The sequence below is a fragment of the Muscardinus avellanarius genome (genome assembly GCF_963383645.1).
Source record: "Muscardinus avellanarius genome assembly, chromosome: 7".
Lineage (NCBI taxonomy): Eukaryota > Metazoa > Chordata > Mammalia > Rodentia > Gliridae > Muscardinus > Muscardinus avellanarius.
The window spans coordinates 49,093,474-49,118,501 of NC_137793.1; the positions used below are offsets into that span (position 1 = coordinate 49,093,474).

The 25,028-nt window shown below is 44.5% G+C and overlaps 1 protein-coding gene across 5 annotated transcripts in view; it reads right to left on the reverse strand.

Moving 5' to 3' along the window:
* The window catches only part of COMMD10 (COMM domain containing 10), a gene marked incomplete at both ends in the record, with an annotated part of 226,768 nt that extends 225,976 nt beyond the window's left edge, over nt 1-792 (reverse strand). For all 5 annotated transcript variants that reach the window (XM_080699303.1, XM_080699302.1, XM_080699301.1 and 2 more), the window contains one exon: nt 752-792. In XM_080699303.1, the coding sequence (XP_080555429.1) occupies nt 752-792 (41 nt within the window). The remainder of the gene's footprint in view (nt 1-751) is intronic.
* Nucleotides 793-25,028: the final 24,236 nt, after the last annotated feature.

The window sequence follows — 25,028 nt, forward strand, 5'->3', positions numbered from 1 at the left end:
CGAGGCTTGCCCTTGATAAACAAAAACAAACTAAAATAGAAAGAAGGACCTCTGCATCACCACCATGGGCAGCCAACCTTACTTACAAGGCAGAGAAAAATGGCCAAAAGAAAGAGAACAACGTGAGAGAGAGGAGAAGTAAGGAGGGAGGGAGGGAAGGAAGGAGAGAGAGACAAATGGAAACAAAAAGTTAGCCGCCAAGCCCGGCTGGCTGCTGTCGCCAGGTGAACTCGCGGCCCGCGGGGCTGGCAGGGCGGAAGGCAGGGAGGCCGGGCGGGCGGGCGGGAGGCTGGGAGGCCGGGCAGGGAGGCCGGGCAGGCGGGCGGGCTGGGAGGCTGGGAGGCCGGGCAGGGAGGCCGGGCGGGCGGGCGGGAGGCTGGGAGGCCGGGCAGGAAGGCCGGGCGGGCGGGCGGGAGGCTGGGAGGCTGGGAGGCCGGGCAGGGAGGCCGGGCGGGCGGGCGGGAGGCTGGGAGGCCGGGCAGGGAGGCCGGGCGGGCGGGCGGGAGGCTGGGAGGCTGGGAGGCCGGGCAGCAAGGCCGGGCGGGCGGGCGGGCGGGCGGGCTGGGAGGCCGGGCGGGCGGGCGGGAGGCTGGGCGGCCGGGCGGGCGGGCTGGGAGGCTGGGAGGCCGGGCGGGCGAGCAGGGCGGGTGGGTGGCGGTACTCCCCGCACCCGGGCGCCCCGCGGCTCCGCGCGGCGCGGAGGAGCGCCGAGCCCGTGGGGACGCCGGCCCGGGGCTGGCGCGACAGCTACCTGGGGCTCTCGGGCAGGAGGAGCGCCGCGCACGCCGCCATCCTCGCCGCTCGCCGGTCGCTCGCGCAGCGGGACCAATGGCGGTGCGGGGACGGGAGGCCGCGAGGCCCAAGCCGCGCCAGGACCCGTCCGCGCCGCTCCGCGGGCCGACCAGGCGCCCGGCCGCCCCGAGCGCGCCGGGGCTGAGCTGGGCGGGGGTGTACCGCAGCATTTATGCATTCATTGACATATACGTGTGCGCGTCTGGCTAGGCACGGATTGTGTGGCTGCCATGGAGATGTGATCTCTGAGCACCCACACTCGAGTGCTAGATAGAGAGCGTCTTTCCGTGAGCTGCCGGCCTCGGCCTGGGCCCTCTGCGGGGCCCTCGTGGGGCGCACTGCAGCAGGCTCCTTCAGTTACTTCGACTTGCTACACGCCAAGCACTCAGCTAAGCACCAGGGATGCGAAAGACTAAAATTCTTGCCCTCCGGGGTTTGCCAGCAGTTAAAGTGAGCGAGTAGTTTATTGAGCCTCCTTTGTCGTCCAGCACTGATAGGGGAAAAGATTCACCTCAAAAAGCGCCAGGAAGGCTCTCACAAGAAACTAGGGAGACAACGTGACTTCACAAATGCCTTGAACTACCTTAGAGAAAACAAGGAATCCATAAGGGGATTTAGAGGTGGGAGCTGCAGCCTGAAAACCTCATAGGCTGGTGGTATATACAGTGAGCTTGCAGAGATGAAGAGGGTATTTTAGGACAAAAGACTAGAGAGAGGCTGAGGAATAGACGGATGGTGTGAATAGAGTTTGAAGAACAGTCAGGAATTAAGACTAGAAGAAGCTTGGATGACAGGTTGTGGCATCTGCCCTTAATCTGGAAAGCTGTTCAATATCTTTTTTTTTTTTTCTCTCTCTCTCTCTCCTTCCTTTCCCCCCTATGCATTAAATGTTTTAAGTTAAAGAAATTGTGTGATGGAAGCTGAGGTTTATGTTTCTATAGATTACTGTCAGCGGAATGATGTTGGATTGGAAGGAGGTAAGGAGGAAAGCTATTGCAACAATCTATGGAAAGCAATAAAATCCTGCAGTACCAAGAAGGCATTGGAGAATGAAAAGACCGTAAATGGATTAGAGTTAGAGTTAGAGTTCAACAGTAAAATCTTCAAGAGCTGGCAAAAGATTTAAGTTTCTTCCCTAATTATGTTTTACTTAAATTATTATTTAAATAAATTGGACCAAAAAAAAAAAATCCTAACTGAAAGGAGAAGCTGGATTGTGAATTAAAAGTGAGTAACCCCCCCCATGGATAATTGAGTCAATTGTGGTGTGTTGAATACATGCAATACTCTGTACATTCCCCAATTTATGCATATCTGAGTAAGATGTAAGTGAATCTACATAAATTACAGGTCTCTGATCCAAACACAGACTACTTTACTTGATACAACTTTTTAAAAGTTCTAGCTCCATCAATCTTTGAATCATTTCCCTTTTGTCTTAATTCATTGCCTGAAATATCATCTAAAACTGTTTCAAATCTATTGTGGACTTTACCTCCTCCTCTGTTACCTTGAAAAACATAGCTGGGATTTTGAACAAAGGAGTATTAAATAAATTTGTGCAACCTTGACAAAACAGTAATCCTCACTCAGCTTCCTATTCCGGATCTGTACAATGGGGGAAAGTAATGTGTTTGTTCCACTGGATTATGTGGTAAAGAGTAAATAATGTGATGTGCAACTACAAGAAAATTTCTATTCTCCTTAGAAAACCAAGCACAGACTTCCAAAGTTTTCACAAACAAGAAGTTAGTAATTGTCGCGTCCCTAGGGCTCTGACCAGCAGAGCCTAGGGAAGAAACACACGAATGCTGACTCTGTTGATGAAGCTCCTTCCTCTTTAATGCTCTCTCAACGCCCTCTCAGGTAAAAACAACATCAGTCTTCTCTCCCCTCCTTCATCACTCCTCCAACCCTCCGCGCCCCCCCCCACTAGGGCATGCGCGCTTTTTTAACCTTCTCTTGGGCGGGCCGGTGGTAGCACGAGGCGCTGCGTCACTAATCATCCGTAAGGCGCCTGATAGGGCTCACTGCGCAGGCTCATGGCACCGCCAGCCTCGTGAGCCTCGTGACTTGGCTGCAAGCCCAGGCGCCATCTTGAGTCCACACTGGCAACAAGCCTGGGTGCCACCTCGGTCCAGCCGAGTGGGCCCCGACATATCTCCCTTTTTGTTTTATTAAATAAGGCTCGGGATCGTGCCTGTCTTAGGTTGTCGACCCTCAAGGACCATTCTTACCCGTCATTGGGAGAACAATAGCATGTTTCCCTGTCTTAGGTTGAAAGGTCCCGGGGACGATCTTACCGATCTTACCTGTCACTGACTACCGATCCAGCATACTGAGCCATACGTGGGGAGATGAGCCAGCTTCAAGGGCTGCCAGAGCTTGCACCAATATGCGCTGTTGTTGCAGTGTGTGTTGTCGAGTTTGCCTGATATATCCAACCAGGAAACAGCATGCTACCACCAGCAAGAATGCCCAGAATGCCATGCCACCCCAGTCTTTTAAAAAACCCAATGTTCCATGTATCAAGTCCATCCATTGTTGTACTGCGGCGACTTCTACGCGGGTAGGATTAATTGCAGCGATGGACGCTCGTAGCTCAATCATGGTGTGTTCAAATTCATGTCTCCAAGTCCCCAGAAGCATCTTGCTTAATTGACAAGACAAATTGCCTGCATGGGAGAAATTTACTGCACATACGTTATATATAGTCCAGATAATTGAGCTTGCTGAGCCATGCCAGCAGCCACATGTGAGGATAGAGCATTCATAGTGGCTGCAGTATTTATAGATGTCGCCAAAGCAACAGCAGCTGTAACTGCCACGGCCACAGAGGCCACAATTACAACAATAAGAGCAGAAATTCCAAAGTCTCCAAGGGTGCATAGAAGCATTCTAGCAGAAAGTCAGAAAACAGGTATCAATAAAACAACCTAGACTATCATTAACCAAGGTAAAGGAAGAGGGAAAGCAAAAATAATTCCCCGAAGATCTTTTTTACCCATTTTAATGTGAAACATTACCAACAGAATTAGCAATATCCATTTGCCGCTTGACATCTTTTATTGGCTCCTGTACATGGCGTACCAATCTTTCAGGAACCCAAATTGGCAAGTCTTTATCCTGTGAGAAAACACACACCGACCCTCGACCCCACGTTAGCACTGGATCCGGACCATTTCATGCTCCTGTAAGCAGCAAGCGGTCCAGGAAGTCCTGAATGAGCTCGCGCGTGGGTTGCATAGAAGGAACATTTTCGGTTCCAAATATATTGTTGTAACTTAGCCAATAATAAAAGAATAATAGATTGTCCCTTAATATGTCCTACACATTCAAGGCTACTAAGTGTCTGTACTACATATAAGATATCTGAAATTAAATTGAATGGAGTGGAATCATAGAGCATAAATACTTGAATCACTGTCAAAATCTCCACTGCCTGTGCTGATGAATGGGGAAAAAGAAAAGTTTGTGGATCTGAGCCTTCTTTGAATATCACCCCCATATCTCCTTTGGATCCATCTGTAAAAATGTTTGGCGCTCCAAAACAAAAGGTTGGAATGTCTCTGAATGACCCTCTTGATCTGTCCAATTAAGATGAGCAGCACTGCAGCTTGGATTATTTGCATATCCTAACCCCTTAAGCAATTGATCTGTCTGTTGTAATCCCCAATCTTTTGGCCATTCAGATAATCTAATGATACTATGGTCTGTACCTGAGTCCAAGAGACCCCAAAAAGAGACTCCCCGTATAGTGAGTTGACACATGGGACGTGACCCCATATCCATAGTGAGCCATGCTCCAGGAGGACCTGTAAAACCAAAGCCCTTATCTTTTTTTGCCTGTCTTTGACTAGGAAAAAGAGAATGTTTACTATGCAACAGAATTATCTGAGCAATGCGGTCCCCATCATTTATAACAAAAATCCCACGAGGGGAAGAAACCAATATTTTCACATTGCCTGTATAGTCCTGGTCAATAACTCCTGGATGCACCACTAGACCCGATAAGGTAGTGGAACTTCGGCCTAGAAGCAGTCCTACAGTATTAGAAGGAAGGGGTCCATGAAAATCTGAATCTACTTTTTGAACTCCCATTTCAGGGGTCAATATGAGTCGGGCAGCGGCACAGACGTCCAATCCTGCACTCCCTGGGGTTGCTCTCCATATGGTGGGAGAGACTGCTGAAATCGAGGCACCTGCCTCATTTGTGGTCCTGCATTTCTTGTCTCCTGTTGAATTGCCCCATACATTTGAGGGCCCTGAGGCAAAGGGCCCCTCTGCCCGTTTTTTGGCCCAGCACTTAACTGCGATGGGGGAAGAGGCTTTCCATCTACATCCCATCGAGATCTGCACTCTATAAGTAGACACAGCTTCTTTTAATCTTTGAACAATCTTCCAATTTAATGGCTCATGATACCTTTGCTGATTCTGGTCAAGAAACACAGGAAATGCTCCTGGCGTAGGCAATATCTCCGCCCACGGACTAACCTCAGGTGTCTTCCATCTATCAGACCTTCCTTTCTCAATAAAATATGGTGGCGGATTAGAAGAGGGAAGGGGAGGAGCGGAAGGTTCAGGGCGTTTCTTTTTTAACAGAGCTTCTTCCTTCTTATCTCTTTCTGGTGAAACAGGCCATATCTCCTCCTCAGGGGAGTTAGAGGAGTCACTTTCAAAGGACTCTTCCTCCCTCTGAAAGACTGCCTGTTGACCATCCCCTGAAATCTCCTCTTTCACTTTCAAATTTTTTAAAATGGCTGCTTTCACTTTAGCAACCATAGACCCCATGATTTTAACAAGCTCCTACACCCCTATCGTCGCAACACCTGCGAACCTTCACAGCGCTGTCCCTCGCTTATCCGCGAGCCCTATTTTACGACTTCCTACACCCCTATCGTCGCAACACCTGCGAACCTTCACAGCGCTGTCCCTCGCTTATCCGCGAGCCCTATTTTACGACTTCCTACACCCCTATCGTCGCAACACCTGCGAACCTTCACAGCGCTATCCCTCGCTTATCCGCGAGCCCTATCTTATTTTGTCGCTTACCTGCGAACCTTTTTCACGGCGTTCCCGGGTTTCGGCACCACTTGTCGCGTCCCTAGGGCTCTGACCAGCAGAGCCTAGGGAAGAAATACACGAATGCTGACTCTGTTGATGAAGCTCCTTCCTCTTTAATGCTCTCTCAACGCCCTCTCAGGTAAAAACAACATCAGTCTTCTCTCCCCTCCTTCATCACTCCTCCAACCCTCCGCCCCCCCCCCCCCGCTAGGGCATGCGCGCTTTTTTAACCTTCTCCTGGGCGGGCCGGTGGTAGCACAAGGCGCTGCGTCACTAATCATCCGTAAGGCGCCTGATAGGGCTCACTGCGCAGACTCAGGGCACCACCAGCCTCGTGAGCCTCGTGACTTGGCTGCAAGCCCAGGCGCCATCTTGAGTCCACGCTGGCAACAAGCCTGGGTGCCACCTCGGTCCAGCCAAGTGGGCCCCGACAAGTAATAAACACAGAGGTCTCTTGCCCTGATTCTTTCCATTTGCAGTGATGGGCAAATTAGTTCTTATTAGCACTTATGACTATAAAGGTGTAATGCTATGAGTAATTTTGCCCCTCAAATGAGAGCCTCACCTAAGATATTTCTGCATTCTGTGAAGTATAGGCATATGTTTAAATGCCTTGAAAGTTTCTTTTAGTTGTCTACCTGTTGCCACCTGCTGCAGAACAGAAGCTATACATCCTGGAGGCAGAATTTCATAACCACTCTTCTCCTTTACCCTCCAAACTGTCACTCCATCTTCATAATGCATCCAGAACCCAAATCTGCTGTCCCTAGTCTATTATGATTATTATGACTACCCTTGCCTTTGTTGCAAACTTCTACCAAGCCCACCTTTTTTACATTTTGTGTTAGCTGTGTTCTCTAGAAAGCAACCTGAGTTACATTTTACTTCCTCATTGCAGAGTGGACCTTTAATAGCAATAGGAGGGTGGGCAAAAAGGAAGTAAGAACTGGTAGGAGAGAAGCTTACAAAGTGGTACATTATCCAAGAGGTTACAGTATCAAACCTACCTGATGGGTCAATACTGTACAGAGAGACTATTTGGAATCACTGTGTCTTAAAACAGCCTAGAAGTGGGAGTGAAGGGAAATACTTTGTCTGCAGACTCTTTGAAATGTTTTTCACTTGTTGGTCTAAATTTGTTCTTTGGTTTATAACACCCCTACACTTCAGGGGTGATCACCTGATACCTCTAAGCAGCACCACCAGAGAATCTTAGAGGCCCAGTGGCCTGATAGAGTAGGAACTGAGCCCTAGACCATAGGATAATAGGAACCCATTTCTCAGGACCTGACTGGAGCCCCTTCAGACTCCTCCCTGTGCCCCCAGGGCAGCAGTGGCTGTCAGGGCTTTAAGACCATGGGGACTGTTCAGAGATCCAAGGGGCCATTTTCTTTGGGAAAACAGAGCAATGTGCCAAAGGCTGGGAAACAAGTGAGGCTGAGCTTACCTAGGGAGGAATATAACTAGGAGACAGTTCTATTTCTGTAGCAGAATATCAACACAAGAAGATCTGGGGCCAGGCATGGTGGTGCATGTCTGGAATCCCAGTACTTGGGAGGTTGAGACAGGAGGATCATAGGTTCCAAATTAGATTCTCAGCAACTAGTGATGAGGAGATAGAAAGGAAATAGGCAGATAGGGAAAAGGCCATGGTAGAAAAAGTTAATTTCCTGAGTTTCCTGAGGGGCAACAAATGCCTGAAACTCCAAAGGCTCAGAGATAAGAAGGCCAGAGCTTCACAAAGCCATCTGTTTACTAATCAACAAACCCAGGAGCCAGCACAGAGCAAGTGGACATTCCTACTGAATAAAAGGAGATGAGACCCTTCAAAGGACTTGCAAATTCCCTATGCAAATCCTGAGAGCTGCTTCCTAGAAATTCCAAAAGTCACCCTAACCAAAAGCGGACTTGCAAGCGGTCAGGCCTTGCCTGACCAGACGACAAATGGGGGACTTTCCCTCTCGGGACCCCCTCCCCTTTTGGGGAGCTGTTCTCTCGCGCACGCAGGTCGTGTTGGCCCTGAGAGAAGGTAGAGTACATCTGAGGGCAAATGGCTCAGGCGACTCTCAAGTAGTGACCTGAAGACCTCTGCTGGACATCAAGGCTGGTCAGGCCCCTAGGGGTGACCTGCACCTCTTTTCTGGCAGGTCGCGTGGACTCTGGGAGAAAGTAGTTTGCAACTGATGGGCACTTGGCTCGGGCGACACTTGGGTAGTGACCCTGAAGGCAGCTACTGGACCCCGGAGTTCCGACTGCCCCTTTTGGGGTGTTCGGCCACTTTTCTCTATTCCTTTCTGGCAGATCGCATGGATGCTGAAAGAAAGCAGCCTGCACCTGAAGGCAATTTGGCTTGGGCTACTCTCAAGTATTGTCCTGAAGGCAGCTGCTGGACCCAGAGTTCCAGCCCCTTTGGGGGTGTTCAGCCACCCTTGCCCCATTCCCTGCTGCTTCCAATAAACCTTTTACTCCCCTTCCTGAGGTCTGCGGGTGTCATTCTTTGCTCACCGTAGATAAGAACTCACCGGGTTTCCTCTCAAGAAACCCCCATTTCAGTGAGACCCTGTTCCAAACCAAAAAAATAAAAAGGCCTGAGAATATAGTTTGGAAGTAGAATGCCCTGGGTTTAATTCCCCAGTCCAAAAGAAATAAAGAGTAGCTTGGATCTTGGGTGCTTCTGTCTTTTTTGTGCAGCCTTTTTTTTTTTTTTTTTTTTTTTTGGTGGTACTGGGGCTTCTGGAAACCCTTCTACCTCTGGGCTACACCCAGAAACCTATTTTTTATATTTTTATTTGGAAACAGGGTCTCTTAGGCAGCAAAGCTGGCTTCGAACCTGTGTGATCCTCCTGTCTCTGCCTCCCAAGTGTGGAGATTACAAGCGTGTGCCACCACGCCCAGCTGTGCAGCCTTTTTTGTTAGCATACACCTACTCATTTTTCTAAAGAACATCACAGCACAGACTGAAGCAAGGCCTGGGGTCAGCCCTCTGATGTATCTGGGAGATAACCTTTCCTTCTGAGTGTGAGTTTTATTGTGTTGGTGTCCCTCCATTTAGGGAGGGTTCCTTCTCAAACAGCTGTTTGTGCTCTCTGCCTATAGCTTCACAGTGTACTTGCCCTCTCCTCAGGAGTATTTTTGATACACAATGAAGTAGAGCCAAGATCTGGCCCTTTTTACTCCCAGACTTCTCCAACCCTAAGTAAACTATGGACACACCAAAGAGCCACAACCAAATTCATCCTTCAACATCCCAGTCCCAAATGTAAGTGATTGCCTTTGAAAGCTGTGTAATGCCTTTCATCCATGGGAGCAATATCTGAACCCCAGGCATCCATTCCAGCTGAAATGACCTTTCAAGACTCTCTGAGCAGGGTTCATTGTCATATACCTGTAATCCCAGTACTAGGGAAGCTGAGACAGGAAGATTGCAGGTTCAGGACCAATACACAGCAATTTAGAGATACCCTGTTTCAAACAAAGGGAGGGCTTGGGATGTAGCTCAGTGCTAAAATGCCCCTGGATTCAGTCCCTTGTACCACAAAAAAGTAAGCTTTTAATATGTGTGTGTGTGTGTGTATATATATATATATATATATATATATATATATAATCATCAAATTGGAGGTACAGGCATTCTATTACATATCCCAGGTTGTCCTAGCAATGGTTTGACTAATTATCTTTTTAAGGAACATTCTGGAAGTCTGCATCTATCAAAGAGCCACAGTGCTGCCTGCTCCCTGTACCTGTACCAGACCAATACAGAACACTGCTTCATATCCAGCTGCTTTGTCACTTGTGCTTGCAGATGCCACTGGCCCAGTTTTCCTCATTACCCAACACTGAGTGCCCCTCCACCCTCCACACCATTGCTCAGTCAGCTTCTAGCCCTGTCTTTAGCTCAGGAGTCAGCACTTGCCTCATAGGTGTGAGAATCAATTGGGGTGCAACTGAAGAACACCATTTTGGATGGTAAACATTGTTCATTCCACGTTTTCTCTCCACATACCCAGGAGAATGGAGTTTTAAAATTATACATTTTTATTTCGAGTCAGTTATGCAAATGTTCTTGTTTAGTGTCTGATAACACAGAATAAATAATGCTTGAGCATCATCTAATTCCCTGAGTGTTTTCATAAGAGGCTATGGTGTGGGAAGGAAACAAAAAGCTTGGGGGAGAGGGAAGAAAAGAAAGAATAGTGTCAAGCTTGCAGCCCATATTTGCCCATAAAAAACAGTATTTATGTTCACTCACCCTTCAGCAAATGGAGGGTGGGGTAGGGAACAGGTAGGAAACCTTCATTAAAATGTAGCAAAACTACACTTTAGGATACATGAGCAGATCCCTTTTAAATCTATTTTCAAGCTTAAAGTTGAAAACCATCTCAAATTATCACTCCTCCATTTTCATTTGCACCTAATTTCCTCCATTCTACCTTCCAGAAGCCTGTGCTACTTAAAGGATTGATATTCACACATAGGACGTGTAAAAGACTGGATGATTTCTTCAGTAATTTTCACCTGTGAATTCTGTGAACACCATTTGAAAAGAATTAGATGGTGCTTCCCATATAGACATGTCAGTGAGGAAAGATAACAGATTGTCTTTTACCGGGTGAACAGTGAAGGAAATAAAGAAAATACTAAATACCACAAATAGACAACAGGAAAAATTGACAGCAAGTGAACAAGGAACTATATAGCAAAAGTTAATAATATGCTTGGAAAAGTGCCAAGAAAAGAACCAGAGCCTCGGCCTTAGTTAAACTGGGTCTGAAAGGTGCCCTCACTGCTGCAATGGTGTTAAGAGAAGATGGAGTTCAAATGCCATGAAAATACTCTTTATATCCCCCAATTTGAACAGGAGCAGAATTGGAGTTAAATGGTTGGCCAAGGAAAAGCCATGGGAAACTCTTGGACAATATAACACAGTAAGAACTGACACAGAAACCTTTTGATACCTCTGAATGAGAGCAAGAGTAAAGCAATAAAGCAGAAAAAAAATTACATCAAATTATCCCCAATAACATAGAGGGAGCTAGCAAATTTGAACAGAGAGAAAACAGAAAGAAAAGATACTCAGAGGCAACAAGTCAGTGGGAAGAGTTACACTGAGGCCACAGGGAAGATCCTTTTGGCAAAAATCTCTGCCGTATAGTTGGCACTGCTTAAACCCATAGGAACCTTAATCTTCTCCTGGTGCTAAGTGGAAATGAGAGAATGAAATGAGGTTGTGAGGAACCAGGACTGACTTAAGAGGAATCAAAGCCCTGGGGCTCTACAACTGAAGAAGGTTAATGTGAAACATGGGTGACCCTCCCACAGAATCAACATGACCCTACCAAGGTAGTGAATCCTTATACAGGACCGTTAACAAAACCACAACTGAGAAAGTAACAACTAAGCCCACTCACAATGCTACCTTCAGCCCAAGTTGCTCCATGAGCTTTTATGAAAAAGTAGACAGACTGCAGTCTTGAGCCATCAAGATGGCAGGGCAGATAGGTCTCACATGAATAGGCAAAAAAAGCAAGAAGACAGAGGCACAGTGTCAAGGAAGATGGAGTCCAGGCAAAGGTACCTACCTATGTTAAGCATAAGTAAAATGGGGAGAAATGGCATGGCAACTCTGCAGTGGTACTACAGAAAAATGTAAGAAATAAAGATACACAGCATACAACCAAAAAAAAAAAAAAAAAAAAAAATTCATGTGAATGCCCAAGATAGAGCTAAATAAGGAAATAAATTCATTGGAACAAGAAGTAAATGAAAACTTGATAAAACAACAAAACTAAGTATAAGGCAAAAAGCAAAAGAAAGAAGGAAGTTGAAAATAAAAACAGCATTTCCTAACTATATAAATTAGAAGCTGAAAGAAACAGAGGACACACAAATTGAATTATTTCAAATTGAATTATTGACCAAGAAAAAGGGCTACTTATAATAAATACAAAGTAATGAGACAGATAAAAAGTAGATACTGAGGAAAAAGAAAAACCAACCTAAAGATCATTGTGTCCCCAAGGCAAAGAATCCAACAATAGACCTAATAAAAACATTCAAATATTATAAGCATCTGACTCCACTTTTTATGTTTAACTGATGACAGTTTTCAAGGCCCAACACTTCTTCCTCCCCTTCTGCCTCACAACTGGGCAATGTCAAAGAAGCCCAGAGGCCCTTCCTCGGGCACTGGTGGGAAGTCCCCGAAGGCCCTGACTTCCTGGGAGAACCTGCACTCTCATCCCTTCCCTTAACCACCTTAAAGCCCTACACCAGTCACCCTCCCCTGATCTTTCAAGTAATTTTTAGATCTGTTGAGGAGCATGTTCTGCTGTCCCCAGAAAACCTCATTTTGTGTGAGATCAATCTTTCTGCAGTGTGTACAGCATTATCAGCCTAGGCATCAAACCAGATTTGGGTGGGTAGTTCATTTTGCCTCTGTGAGATCAAAGCAAACACTTAATAGAAGACAATATCCCTATAATGTTGGAAGAACTGAATCTGCAGTTTAATGAAAAGTTGAATTGTTTTCCAGAAGAATGAATATGGATTTATGGGGAAAATTCAGACAGCCAGATGAAATAAGTAAGTCATTTATAAGAGTAAAAATATCAGTAATTCACAGACTTCTTCATAGCAATGTCTACAAAGTTCTGATAAAAGTATATTATGTCTAGTCAATATGCTATTCAATTACTAAGGCAAAAGTTAGATATTATAAAAATGATGGCATTCATACTTTTTATGAGCTCTTTTTGGAAAAACAGTTGAAGACAAGTCAAGCTGAGTATGGTGGGGCACATCTGTAATACTGTAATACTAGTATGTAGAAGGCTGAAACAGTAAGATAACAGATAAGGTTAGCCTCAGCAAATTAGCAAGACTCAGCAACCTAGCAAGACCCTGTTTCCAAACAAAAAAATAAAAAGGGATGGGAGTGTAGCAAAAAGGTAGAATGCCCATACAGTCTGTCCCCAGTAACTAAAAGAAAAAAGAAAAAAGAGAACCAACAAGAGATTAATGAAAATTTAAAAATCCAAACTGGAGATGTTACAGCATATAGTAAACATTAAGTCTGTATCAAACTAAAATTTAGTTAAAATAGGAATTATATTTATAAAATTAAATGTTATATTTGATAATGTAAAACTAACATATAGCTAAAAGCATTAATTGAAAAGAGGAAAAAATAGGTGGAATAAAGTTTTAAGAGTATTAATTACTTTGTTTTTATAGCAAAGAAATAATGCTATCCTAAATTAAATACATTTTTAATAAGTTGACTATAATTTCTTAAGTTTTCATAATCTTTTCAAGAATTTTGCAAAGATGGCTTTCTAAAGAACTGTAGTGTGATTTTCATGGATTGCGGAAATATTTTTCTACTAGTAATGACACAGGCAATGTAACCAGAAGGATGCTTATTTTGAAAACAATACAAGCAATTTAGCATCAATTGCATGGTTCATAGTTAATTTGTAATTATTGTGCAGAGTTTGTTTTTTTTTTGGGGGGGGCACTGGGAAGTGCCACTGAACTATACCCCCAGCCCTCCTTATTCTTTTATTTTGAAGTAGGGTGTAACTAAGGTGCCAGTATTGGGACTGGCCTAGGAAGATTTGAGAAAGCTCTGATTATTAATATATTTCAAAAGAAAATAATTGGTATATTTCAAAATAGTTGTGTCAGAATGGCGGCAGACATGGGTAAAGAAAGGACTTGGTTTCTGCCTTAAACAGGCAGCTATGCCAATGTAAATCAACCTAGATCAAAGTAATTAACAAGTCAATAGAGGAGAGCTTTAGAAAGAGGAAGAGGGCTTCCTCTTTCTAAAGACAGATCTACATGATGATCTAGGGAGGATGGGGCAGGGTTTGACCTTGCCCTTCATGAAAGGAGATACCTCACCACACCTTGCTAGGGGAGGTACCTTAAGGGGACTTTCACTACGTCAAAATCATGCAAACAATATGGAGGTCATGGGTATAAAGAAGGCTGAGGCCACGTGTAATTCCTTTGGTGTACTCATTCAAGTCATCCCCTCATGCCATCTTGGCATGGGGCTGTATTTCTATCTTTCTAATAAACTCCTTTAAATCTTTAGCAATGGTCCAAGCGATGAATACTTATTCTTAGCTTAGGACAAGAATCCACATTTTTTTTCTGTTTGTCTGTTTGTGTGGTGGTGGTGGGGGAATTACTTCTCCCCACACACACACCACGCACATTTCACCCCGCAACAACTAAGTTACCATGCACTGGCCTCAATCCTGCCATCCTCCTGTCTCAGCTTCCCAAGCTGGGATTACAAGCATGCACCACCACACCCAACATAATGTCATTACTTTAAGGCATTTGAGTTTGTGAGACTCCTGTGTTAAAGAAAATTTGGAGAATTAACATCTCTTTAAGCCGGGCGTGGTGGCGCAAGCTTGTAATCCCAGCATTGGAAGGCTGAGACCTGGAGGATCTCGGTTTGCGGACAGCCTCAGCTACTCAGTGAGGCCCTCTGCAACTCTGTGAGACCCAGTTTCAAAATAAAAAATAAAAACTAGGGTAGGGGGTATGGCTCAGAGGTCGAATGCCCCTGGGTTCCATCCCCAGACCCGCAAAAAAAAAAAAAAAAAAAAAAAATCTCTTTAATTAGTTCTAAGAGTAGGGTCTAGATAGTGAAGGGTCTGAGAATCGCCCACCAACCCAAATAACGAAGGACTCACAAGAGATGTAAAATGCAAGCAAGGTTTATTGTGCTGCAGCTCTGTCCCGGCAAGCCAGGGGTCAAGACCCTGACACGATGGCTGAGTTTCGACCCCCGCTCACTCCACGCTCTGAATTTTATAACCCTACGAGGGAGTGGTTACACACATCAGAGCCCGCCAAAAGTTCGAGCCCGCCAACCTTAGAATACAACCAATCCGATACACAAACAAGTACAACCAATAATTTTAAAACATGCATCCACACACGTCAGAGCCTGCTAAGGACTGCTTATCTCCCTTATGGTATATGTTTGTTCCCTAGGGCTGCCTTTCCCACCCACCTTGGCTGGGCCAGGCTTATCTCTGCACTGAAGAATCTGCCTGGAGAGCAGATTAGCCTGGCCTTGTTTGCTGATCTAGCTCAGAGATATGGGGATGGGGTCCCATTTACAAAGACCTTGGCCGGCAAGCTGGAGATTAGAGGCTTTGACCTGGTGGGTCCTCTACCCTGGTCCTTGAATCCTGCACCCTGGGCAGCTGGGCTTATGGATCTTCATTCTGTTTCCAATCCTACCTTACTTCTATATCTTAACTCTATATTCTAATACCTTATTTCTAATCCTAATATGGAAGAAGACTTCTCTAGTTAACTTCTCATGCTGGGGGGAAAGCGCTTCTTCCAGCCTGCTTTCCAGCACCCCTACAATAGATAAGTCTAAAATAGTACTAAAGATAGATAGATAGATAGATAGAACTAAAATAGATTACATTAGAGGATTCAAAAGTAATTACCATTCTTATGGTAATTTGTAAATGGTAGTTTTCATTTAACATTTTCAAATTTTACTGAACTTTTTGGTGTTAAAGAGAAGTACAAAGTAAATTATTAATACACATTTGAAAAGAATTCAAACATCTCTCTTCACTATAACTGCCTTTCTTTTATTTACACAGGATTTTAAAAGGCTTTTTCTTTCCTGTTTGCTTAGATTAGTAAATTGAGGAGTCCCAGTTACTTTCCTCCAGGATTACAGTCAGTGTAGAATTACTAAAGATAAGTGGTGTTACTATCAAGCCAGATAGCTGGCTTGAGAGGTCCTTATCTGTCTCCTTAGAGCCATAGACAACTTCATAAGCTTTGCAGGACTCTACCCTGTCGACATTGTTCCAGCCTGGCATGCATATTCTCTGTTCCATGTCTAGTCTTGTCGCTTCTCTGGGGATTATGTATGTGGAAGTACCATGGTTGTCGAAATACTTTAGGAACACTACATAAACATAAATGGGCAGGAGTCATAGTCACAAAACAAATTGACTGATTACCCAAAGTGTCAATAGCAGCTATGCAGGAAAACTGAACCTTCAAGACATCACAATCTAATTCAATTCACATTTTCTATATCCCAACCACCAAGACTGTCTCTTCTCTGGACTGTCAGAGCATTTCTCATATGAAGCATGCATATTAGCAAAGAATCATATGATTGTGTTTCATCATTATCCAAGTGTTATAAAGGCATATGTCTACCTTTACACTGCCTAATTTTGTTTTGGTAGCTGATAGACAAAGTTAAACTAATTCAAGCAATTTTACAATGAAGAGTTAACATCTCAGTTATAAAGCCAAATTTATTAAGTTGACAGTGGGAGAAGCTAATATCAAATCATAGTTAGTTGATAAATAAATGCTAATTGACTAAGAAATACAGAAAGTGCATGTCAAGTATAATTTTTAGAAGCTCGGCTGTGAAGATAAAGGGAGAGGAAGCAATAGACATACAAAGAACAAATTTTTCAGAAGAGAGAAACTTGAACATGGTGTGAGAGTGTGCCTACCTTCTATTTCTTTTCTTTCTTTTTCTCTTTTTTTTTATTAGCCCCAATTTTATTTTGAGAATTTTTTTTCTTCCACTCCATGCTGCCCGAGTGGGTTTCTGACCTACCCTAAGATCATTCAACAGTCTCTCCAGTAACTTAATAACTGAGTAATTGTAATACACAATTTAAAAAAATAGAGCTGATTCACCCCAACAATGGTGAGGAGCCTGGCTCCTAGTTAAATGCCAGTGTGCCTGACGGGCATGGTGATGCACACTTGTAATCCCACTATGGGAGGCTAAGACAGGAGGATTGCAGGTTCAAGGTCAACCTCAGCTACTTAGTGAGGACCTTTGCAACTCAGTGAGACCCTGTATCAAAATAAAGAATAAAAAATAGGGCTGGCTGGGGGTGTAGCTCAGAGGTAGACTGCTCCTGGGTTTCATACCCAGTACCACAATACATAAATAAATAAATAAATAAATAAATAAATAAATAAAGTAAGTCAGTGTGTAATCTTTCAGGCATGGACAACTACAAAGGCCTTACCTGACAAGCCTCTGAGTGGAAAACTGGCCTCCCCACACCAGGCGTGGCACATAACCAGTGTGTTGCAGCATCTGAGGGGAGTTGCAGCCAAGGACTTAGGCCTCTCACCAGCCATGCTCTTGCATTTATGTCCCCAGCAACAAGAATTCATTCCTAGGTCTATCTGAGACCTTTGGCAAAAGTCTTATTTGGGCAGCTCTGCTGAGGCCCCCCTAGGAGAAGGGGAGGGGGACCTTGAAGATTCCTTTCTTCATGCTAAGTCAGTATTCAGTACTTTTACACTCCTAGACTTTCCTCTGGCCCTCCTCCCGTTATACCCACTCAAGGGTTTGTCCCCCCATTGTGTGTGTGTGTGTGTGTGTGTGTGTGTGTGTGTGTGTGTGTGTTCTGGTGATTGAACTCAGAGGCATCTACTTCTGAGCTCCACTCCCAGCACTATTTTATTTTTTATACTGAAACAGGATCTCACTAAGTTGCTGAGGGTCTCACTAAATTGCTGAGGCAGACCTTAAACCTATGATTCATTCTCCTGTCTCAGACTACTGGGACAACAGGCATGTGCAACCACCCCCAGCTTTCAGGGTTCTTAATACTTATAGAGCCCTTTATTTGAGGATCCCTGAATAGTAAGAAAACCCCACACTCATGCCAATCCATGTGACTCTCATGACTCTAGGGCAAGATACACTTCTGGAGAACAGAGGTAGCCAACACTCCTTCCAGTTTCAGGGTTTTGTTTGTTTTGTTTTTCATAAGTAGCCATAGGCTTACCTTTTTCATTTTTGGCTTGCTGCTTTCATTGGCTAGTCTGACACTGATGGCTCAACTCTGTCTCCCAGCTCAGCTGACTTAATGACAGTTGGTCCTTGGGGATGTTGTCTGTGATGTATTACTGTACCACTCAGAGAACTGCCCCGTACCTGTTCTTGCTGAGGCTGGGCTCTTCTTAACCCTTTTTTGGCTTAAACTAGCCAAAGCCATTTGTGTTGAGAGATCCTAGCTGACATAAGCATAAGCCTGCACTGATTATAAAAAGCCACAAGAGCCAGAGGGCAGAGATGCAAAAGAGAAAGGCAGCCATGATCAGTGGGATCCAGAGTATGTTCCAAAGGACTGTTCTGTGACAGGAGAGAAATCTGTTTTATTGAAACTAGAGGAACTAGACAGTTCATCTGAAATATTTCCTAATCTTTGTTTTTCTGATAAAGTATATATTTTTAAATTATAATTTTGAAATTTTATAAGGGTGCCAAAATATAAATGCATTTACCAAATTGAAAATTCTGTCATATATTTGAAGGATTAAAATTTTAAAATGAAATAACATTTTGAAAAAATATTTTATTTCAAAGAAGAGAGAGGAAATCTCATTGTAATCATCTCTAAATAATCTTTAATAAGGGACTGGGTGAGACCCTCTGCAACTTAATAAGATCCTGTTTCAAAATAAAGAGTAAAAATAGAGCTGTGGGCATAGCTTGAAGCTATAATACCCCTGGGTTCAATCCCAAGTACCGCAAACAAACAAATAAACAAACAAACAACAGTTGGGAGTGTAGTTCAGTAGCAGAGAGCTTGCCTAGCATGTGCTAGGCCCTGGGTTCAAAATCCTCAGCAGCACAAATACATAGTACACACACACACACACACACACACACACACACACACACAATAATAATAATAATAATAATAATAATAATAATAATAATAATCTTTAAAAAATTTTTTATTTGAGCCAGATGTGACACACACCTGTAATTCTAGTACTTGGGGGGCCTGGGACAGTATCTCAGATTTGATTCCAGTTTCAGCAACTTAGATCCTGTTTCAAAGTAAAAAAATAAAACAGAGCTGGGCATGTGTTTCCAAGGTAGAATGCCCCTGGGCTCAGTCCCCAATACCCAATACAAAAACAAAAAAAAATTGAAAAATAAATATACAAATGAATGGCCAGCAGAGGGAGCCAAAACTATGCATGTATTTTTCTTTCCACTACACTTCTAGAAAACTAATTATTAAACATTAAAAATGCTAATTACTCTCATCTTTCAAGAATCTAGGAAAAAACATATAAACTATATGATTTAGTGCTATTTTTGCTGCAAAAAAATTTAAAGCTAGAATGGAATTCTGAATTGGTATCAATTCAAACAAAATGAAATTATCCTTTCCTCCTCTCGCTTGTTCACTCTTCTCTTGGGGACTTCCTTGTAGTAATTCTCACAAAGCAAGGTAATTTTTAGTCTATTTCAGTTGAAATATTATATAAATTGTATAGAAAAATTTTCAGTCTTCATTCCAGGCAGTCTTTATGCCAGGGACCACACAAGTCACAGGTATGTTAAAAAGAAACAGGAGGGCCTGATGTAGTGGCACATCCTTGCAATCCCAGTGCTTGAGAGGCTGAGACAGGAGGATCATAGGTTTGAGGACAACCTCAGCCACTTAGTGAGGACCTCTGCAACTTAGTGAGACCCTGCTACTCTGTTTCAAAATAAAGAATAAAAAATAGGGCTGGGGGAGGTATAGCTGGGAGGTAGAATGCCCGTGGGTTCAAATCCCAGTACTGCAAGGGAAAAAAAGAAAGACAGAAAAAGAAACAGGAGGGCCTTAGTCTTTTAAATATATTTCAGAAAAGAAGGGGCAAGATACTTGTGGAAATTTGTTCAGTTTGCCACAACTGCACGTTTATAGTTTATAATTAAAAATGAGAATATATCTTATACAAACTTATGCAAACAAATTTGAAATTTTAAATAAAATATATAATTCCTAGACTGTTTAAAATTTACATAAGAAAATAGAGTATAATTTTTTTATACTTTTATTAGTGCTTGTAATCATACATCATAGTAAGGTTCAAAGTGATAAAAAATAAATACATGCACACAGTATGAATGTTAGGTTTATTTCCTTCCTTATCCTACCCAACTCCTTCTCTCCTTCCTTCCTGTACATGCAACTGGGATGGGTAGTGATACCTTCATATATGGACATAGCATTGTTTGAATTGTTTCATTTTTCTTTTCTTTTCCTTTTTTTTTTTTTTTTTTTTGGTGGTACTTCCAAAAGGAAGCCCTTCTACATCCGGGCTACACTCCCAGACCTATTTTATATTTTTATTTGGAAACAGGGTCTCTTAAACCAGCGTGGCTGGCTTCGAACCTGTGCGATCCTCCTGTCCCCGCCTCCCAAGTGTGGGGTTAACAAGCGTGCACCACCACGCCCATCTGTTTCATTTCTTAATCCTCCTTTTCCCTTTGAATACAACTATTTTTTAAAAAGAGTATATTATTTAAAACCTTTGCATTAAAATAACAACAAAACCAAAACAAAGAAACACTCCAAGGCCCAAATGGCCTTGCTAGCAAGTTCCAACAAATATTTAAGAATGAGAACTTTTATTTGAAAGAAAGTCTTTCAAAGAAGAGAAAAAAAGAAAGTAGCACTGACTCCTTTTATGAAGCCATCACTACATTGACATCAAAGCCCTGACAAGGAATCTTCATTTCCAGGACGATGGTATAGATGTGCTTCTTTTTATTCCAGGTAAATATTACAGATGTTGTTTTATTGAACAAAATAAGATAACTCTGAAAGTGAGGAGAAGAAGGCAAGGTGGCTGGAGAGTCTGAACTTGAGGATGGCACCACACAAGCACTCTGGATTTTATTTATTTATTTGTTTATTTATTTATGATTAATAAATAAAGATGTGGCGGGTCCCATTGGTGCTTAGGTACACACAGGACACCGATATAAGATGATATGCATGTCTTTATTCATGGGGAGTCTGCCTCCAGCACGGGGGGGGGGGGGGGGGGGCTAGTGGGGGAGAGAGCGCCTCTCTGTCTCTATCGGACTTCTCTTCTCAGGTTGCCGAGGCTCCCTTAAATCGAGGGGCGTGGCCTCCTCTGGGAACCAGGAAGCTCTGCCTCCTAGCTTCCGGCCCCGCCCCCTGCGGGGCAGCAGCCCAAACCTTTCATCCTGATCTCTTTGAGTAAGGGCGGGAGGCGATGATTAACCCCTCTAGTTATTTCCTGCTGTGAAGGGGCATCATCAGGGGCCCCAAGCTAGGAGAAATCGGAGTCTGAGTCCGCTGGAAGGGGCAGGTGGGTGTGGTCGCAGCGAGAGTTGGAGGTTACCCTGGAGAGCTCGGTGACGTGGTTTGCTTTGAGGAGACTAACAGGCAAGGTGCTATTAAAGAAAAAAAGAAAATCGTGAGAGTGGATCCGAGGCTGGGCAGGAGCCCTTTTAGATATGAGGCAGATTGTCACTACATCTATTAATACAAATAGCACTTCCCTGAGGAAGATGTGTGCCTCCCCCTTAGCAGTTTTTTTATTAGACCAGAGTTATTAATAGTAGCACCTCCCAGAGAGGATCCCACACCACTCTTTTCAGCATTGAGTGGGTATGGATTTGTCTGGTCAAACAAACACCTGTTACTGTGTCAGGAGCATCAGTTACCAATTTTAGAGGTTTAATAATTATGGCAGTTTGGCATCCGAAGAGGGAGAGCACCATAGTATGTAAACAAGTGGACCTGCTAAAATATAAACATCAAAGAGAGTTATGTCGAGAGAAACAAAGTTTAGTGGGTCCCAACACCGTGCAAGAGAATTTGTCCTGGAGCTGTTGTAACGGAGCCCTTTTAGATATGGCCTAAGCTGTGGGCAGAGGCCGAAGGGCTTGCCGTCATCACCCTGGACCGAGATTGGGGAGGAAGACTAAGGCCTGAAAGATTGAGCAGGCCACCAAAGAGGAAACTGGCTTACCCTGTACCAGTAGAGTTACCCTGGGCCACCAAGGAAGATGGAGGAAGGAGGATGAAGGGAAAAGGAACATGGACCTGAACCACACCTTCTGCACCAGCCACCCCACAAAGTGAGGCCAGGAGAGAGGGAGATGGGGCCTGTGACCCTGGCACCCATGTTTCATCGCAAAATGGTGGCCATGAGCCCACAGAATTATAAGCCTGTGACCCAGAAGGACCACTAGGTGGCACCTGTGAGTTGCCACGTGGTGTCCAAGATGGCAGCTGTGGCTGGTGGGAAAATAAATAGCAGCTGAAAAGTTCCTAACTATTCCTGGGCCACCGCAACCCATTTTCCAACTCGTATCAAGGCCAGACAGGTTCTCAGGGCATCTGCTAGTTTAATGGTTTGACTTCCCATAATTGGTTCGCGGGCGGAAACGAAGAACAGGAAATGAGTGTCCCCGATTTCCCTGCTCAATCATTCGGAAACGGAGGTTAAGAGATAGAGAAAAACGTCTTCATCCCTTCCCCAAACTGGAAGATGACCTGGTCATCCGGAGGGTGGTCCCAGTAGACCGGGGGACAATGGGTCACCAAGCGCTTGGATTTTGGGGTCCCAGTGGACCGGAAGACCCAAGTCCAGAACCCGCTAACCAAGGGAAGGAGGCAGTTTACCGGAGTGAAGCATTGCTGGCCAGCGCTGGCTGCTACAGAAGCGCTGAGAAGCTGCTGGGGGCACAGTGGAGCTGGGGCGCACGGATGCCGGTGGCTGGTGTGTACAGCACTGGAGGCTGTTACAGGTGGGATCAGTGGGGGCGCACAGGTGACATGGCTTGCCAGGCCCGCGGCGTGGTGACAAAATGGCTTCCAGGTGTGCAGCAGATGCTGAGGCTGGGCCCCGAGGAGCACCGCCAGTGAGCCTGGCTTGGGCGGGTGGAACGGAGCAGCAGCAGCAAGTAGAGCTACGCCTGGTGCGGGTGACTGCTGCGGATGCCGAGGCAGGCTGTGTGCCGCCCAATGAGCCTGGCTCGTGGCAGGCGGGGCAAACCAGCCAGAGGTCCCAGCGGTGACCGGAGCGCTGAGCTGTAATGGTGGTTTTAGGAGGTCCAAGCGGCAGGCAGAGGTCCTGGCCCGTGCAGGCAGTAGGCAGGCAGAGCAGGTGCCAGCATCACCCAAGCAGCCACAGACCCACGGGGGCTAGTGGGGGAGAGCGTGCCTCTCTGTCTCTATCGGACTTCTCAGGTCACCGAGGCTCCCTTAAATCGAGGGGCGTGGCCTCCTCTGGGAACCAGGAAGCTTTGCCTCCTAGCTTCCGGCCCCGCCCCCTGCAGGACAGCAACTCAAACCTTTCAATTTATTTATTACTTTCTTGTTTGTTTTTAGTGGTACTGGGGATTGAACCCAGAGGCATTCTACCTCCAAGTTATACCTCCAGTCTTCTTTTTTTTATTTGAAAACAGAGTCTCACTAAGTTCCCAGGGGCTTCAGGAGGTTTCTGAGGCTGCCCATGAACCTCTGATCCTTCTCTCTCAGCCTCTCAAGTACTGGGATGACAGGCGTGCACCACTGCACCCAGTTCTGGATTGTCTCAACCAACCCCTTTTTACAAAAGCCTTTTAATAAAAATAGCTGTTTGTGTAACATGGTTATATAACAGGTTTCCATCTCAAACCTACTGTGCTGGAGCAGGAGAGAATGAGGCAGGCTGAGGGGCTATGGAGGACTAGTGAGTGTCACACCTGGGAGAACAGGATGGCTCTGACCACTGGCCCATGGGATGTGCATTCAGGGTAACACATCATGTCATTCTCAAGAGAAAACGCAGAAATCTTTTAGTTAGTTTTATTTTTGTGGCATTACAGATTGAACCAGGGGTATTTGCACCCTCAGCCCTATTTTATTTTTTAACCAGGTCCTGTTAAATTTCTGAGTCTGGCCTTGAGCCCTCAATCTTCCCATCTGAGCCTCCCCAGTGGTGGGGTTATAAACATGCATCACTACTCCAGCTTTTTTTATTTTTGGGTATGGTTTTGAACCCAAGGGCATTCTACCTCTAGAGTACATTCCAACCTTTTATATATTTTTTATTATGAAATAGGGTCTTCCTAAATTGCAGAGGCAAGCCCTGAACCTGCAGTCTTCTTGTTGCAGCCTCCGAAGCACTAGGAGTACAGGTGTGTGCCACCATACCCAGCTAAAATGTTGTTGTTGTTGTTGTTGTTGTTGTTGTTGTTGTTGTTAATAAAGATTGATCCCAGAAGCATTCTACCTCCAAGCTACATCCTCCCCTGCCTGATTTTATTTATTTGGAAATAGTGTCTCACTAGGTTTCAGAAAGCCTTTGAACCTGCAATCCTTCTGTCTCAGCCTCCCAAATACTGGGATTACAAGAGTAATCTACACCCAGCTAAAATGACATTTTAATGCTGGCCACTAATGACTCTGTTTTGGTCCAAAGTTTGTCCCAGGTGGGACAAACACAGGCAGGGATGGTGTACAAACCAGAAGAAACAGGAATGGCCCACGATGGTCGCAAAGCACTGGTATAAAGGTACTGGCTGCCTTGCTGGGAACCCAGGCAGCCACCAAGGGTAAGAGACAAAGCCCTCTTCTTCTTTAGCACTGCTACCTACCATAGTTAATAAGAGGTATAGCCAGAATTCTTAAAAGTGATACCAAAAGTAAAATTCCTAAGATAAAAATGTATAAATTAAACTCCATCACAATTAAAACTTTTGCTCTGTGAAAGCTCTTATTAATAAGAGAATAAAAATAGAAACTTACAGACTGAGGAAAAAACTATTTGCAAGCTATGTATCTGACAGCACATACCTAGAATATATGAAGAACTCTCAGATGGCAACAAAAAGAAAAAGTCAAATAATCCACTTAGAAAATGAGCTAAAGATATAAAGAGACATTTCACTGAGGTTGGCATACAGATAGAAAATTAACTCCTGAAAAAAGTTTTCAATATCACCAGTCATTAGGAAAATGCAAATTAATGCCACAATGAGATATCACTACACACCTATCAGAACAGTTAAAATTAAAACAAAAGAGCTCAGCGTGGTGGCACCAGGCTCACAGGGGCTTCTTATGCTCTCCTCTCTACCACCCACCTTCTTCCAGTACCCAGTTCATGCTCATACCTTTCCTGTGTGTGGCATTTTACCTCTGAGCTACACACCCAGCCCTGTTTTATTTGGTTTTTTTTGGAAATGGTCTAACTAAATTGATGAGAGTCTCACTACTTGCTGAAACTGTCCTCAAACCTGTGATCTTCCTGTCTCAGCCTCCCAAGTACTAGGATTACAAGCATGTACCACCATGCTCAGTTAATATGGA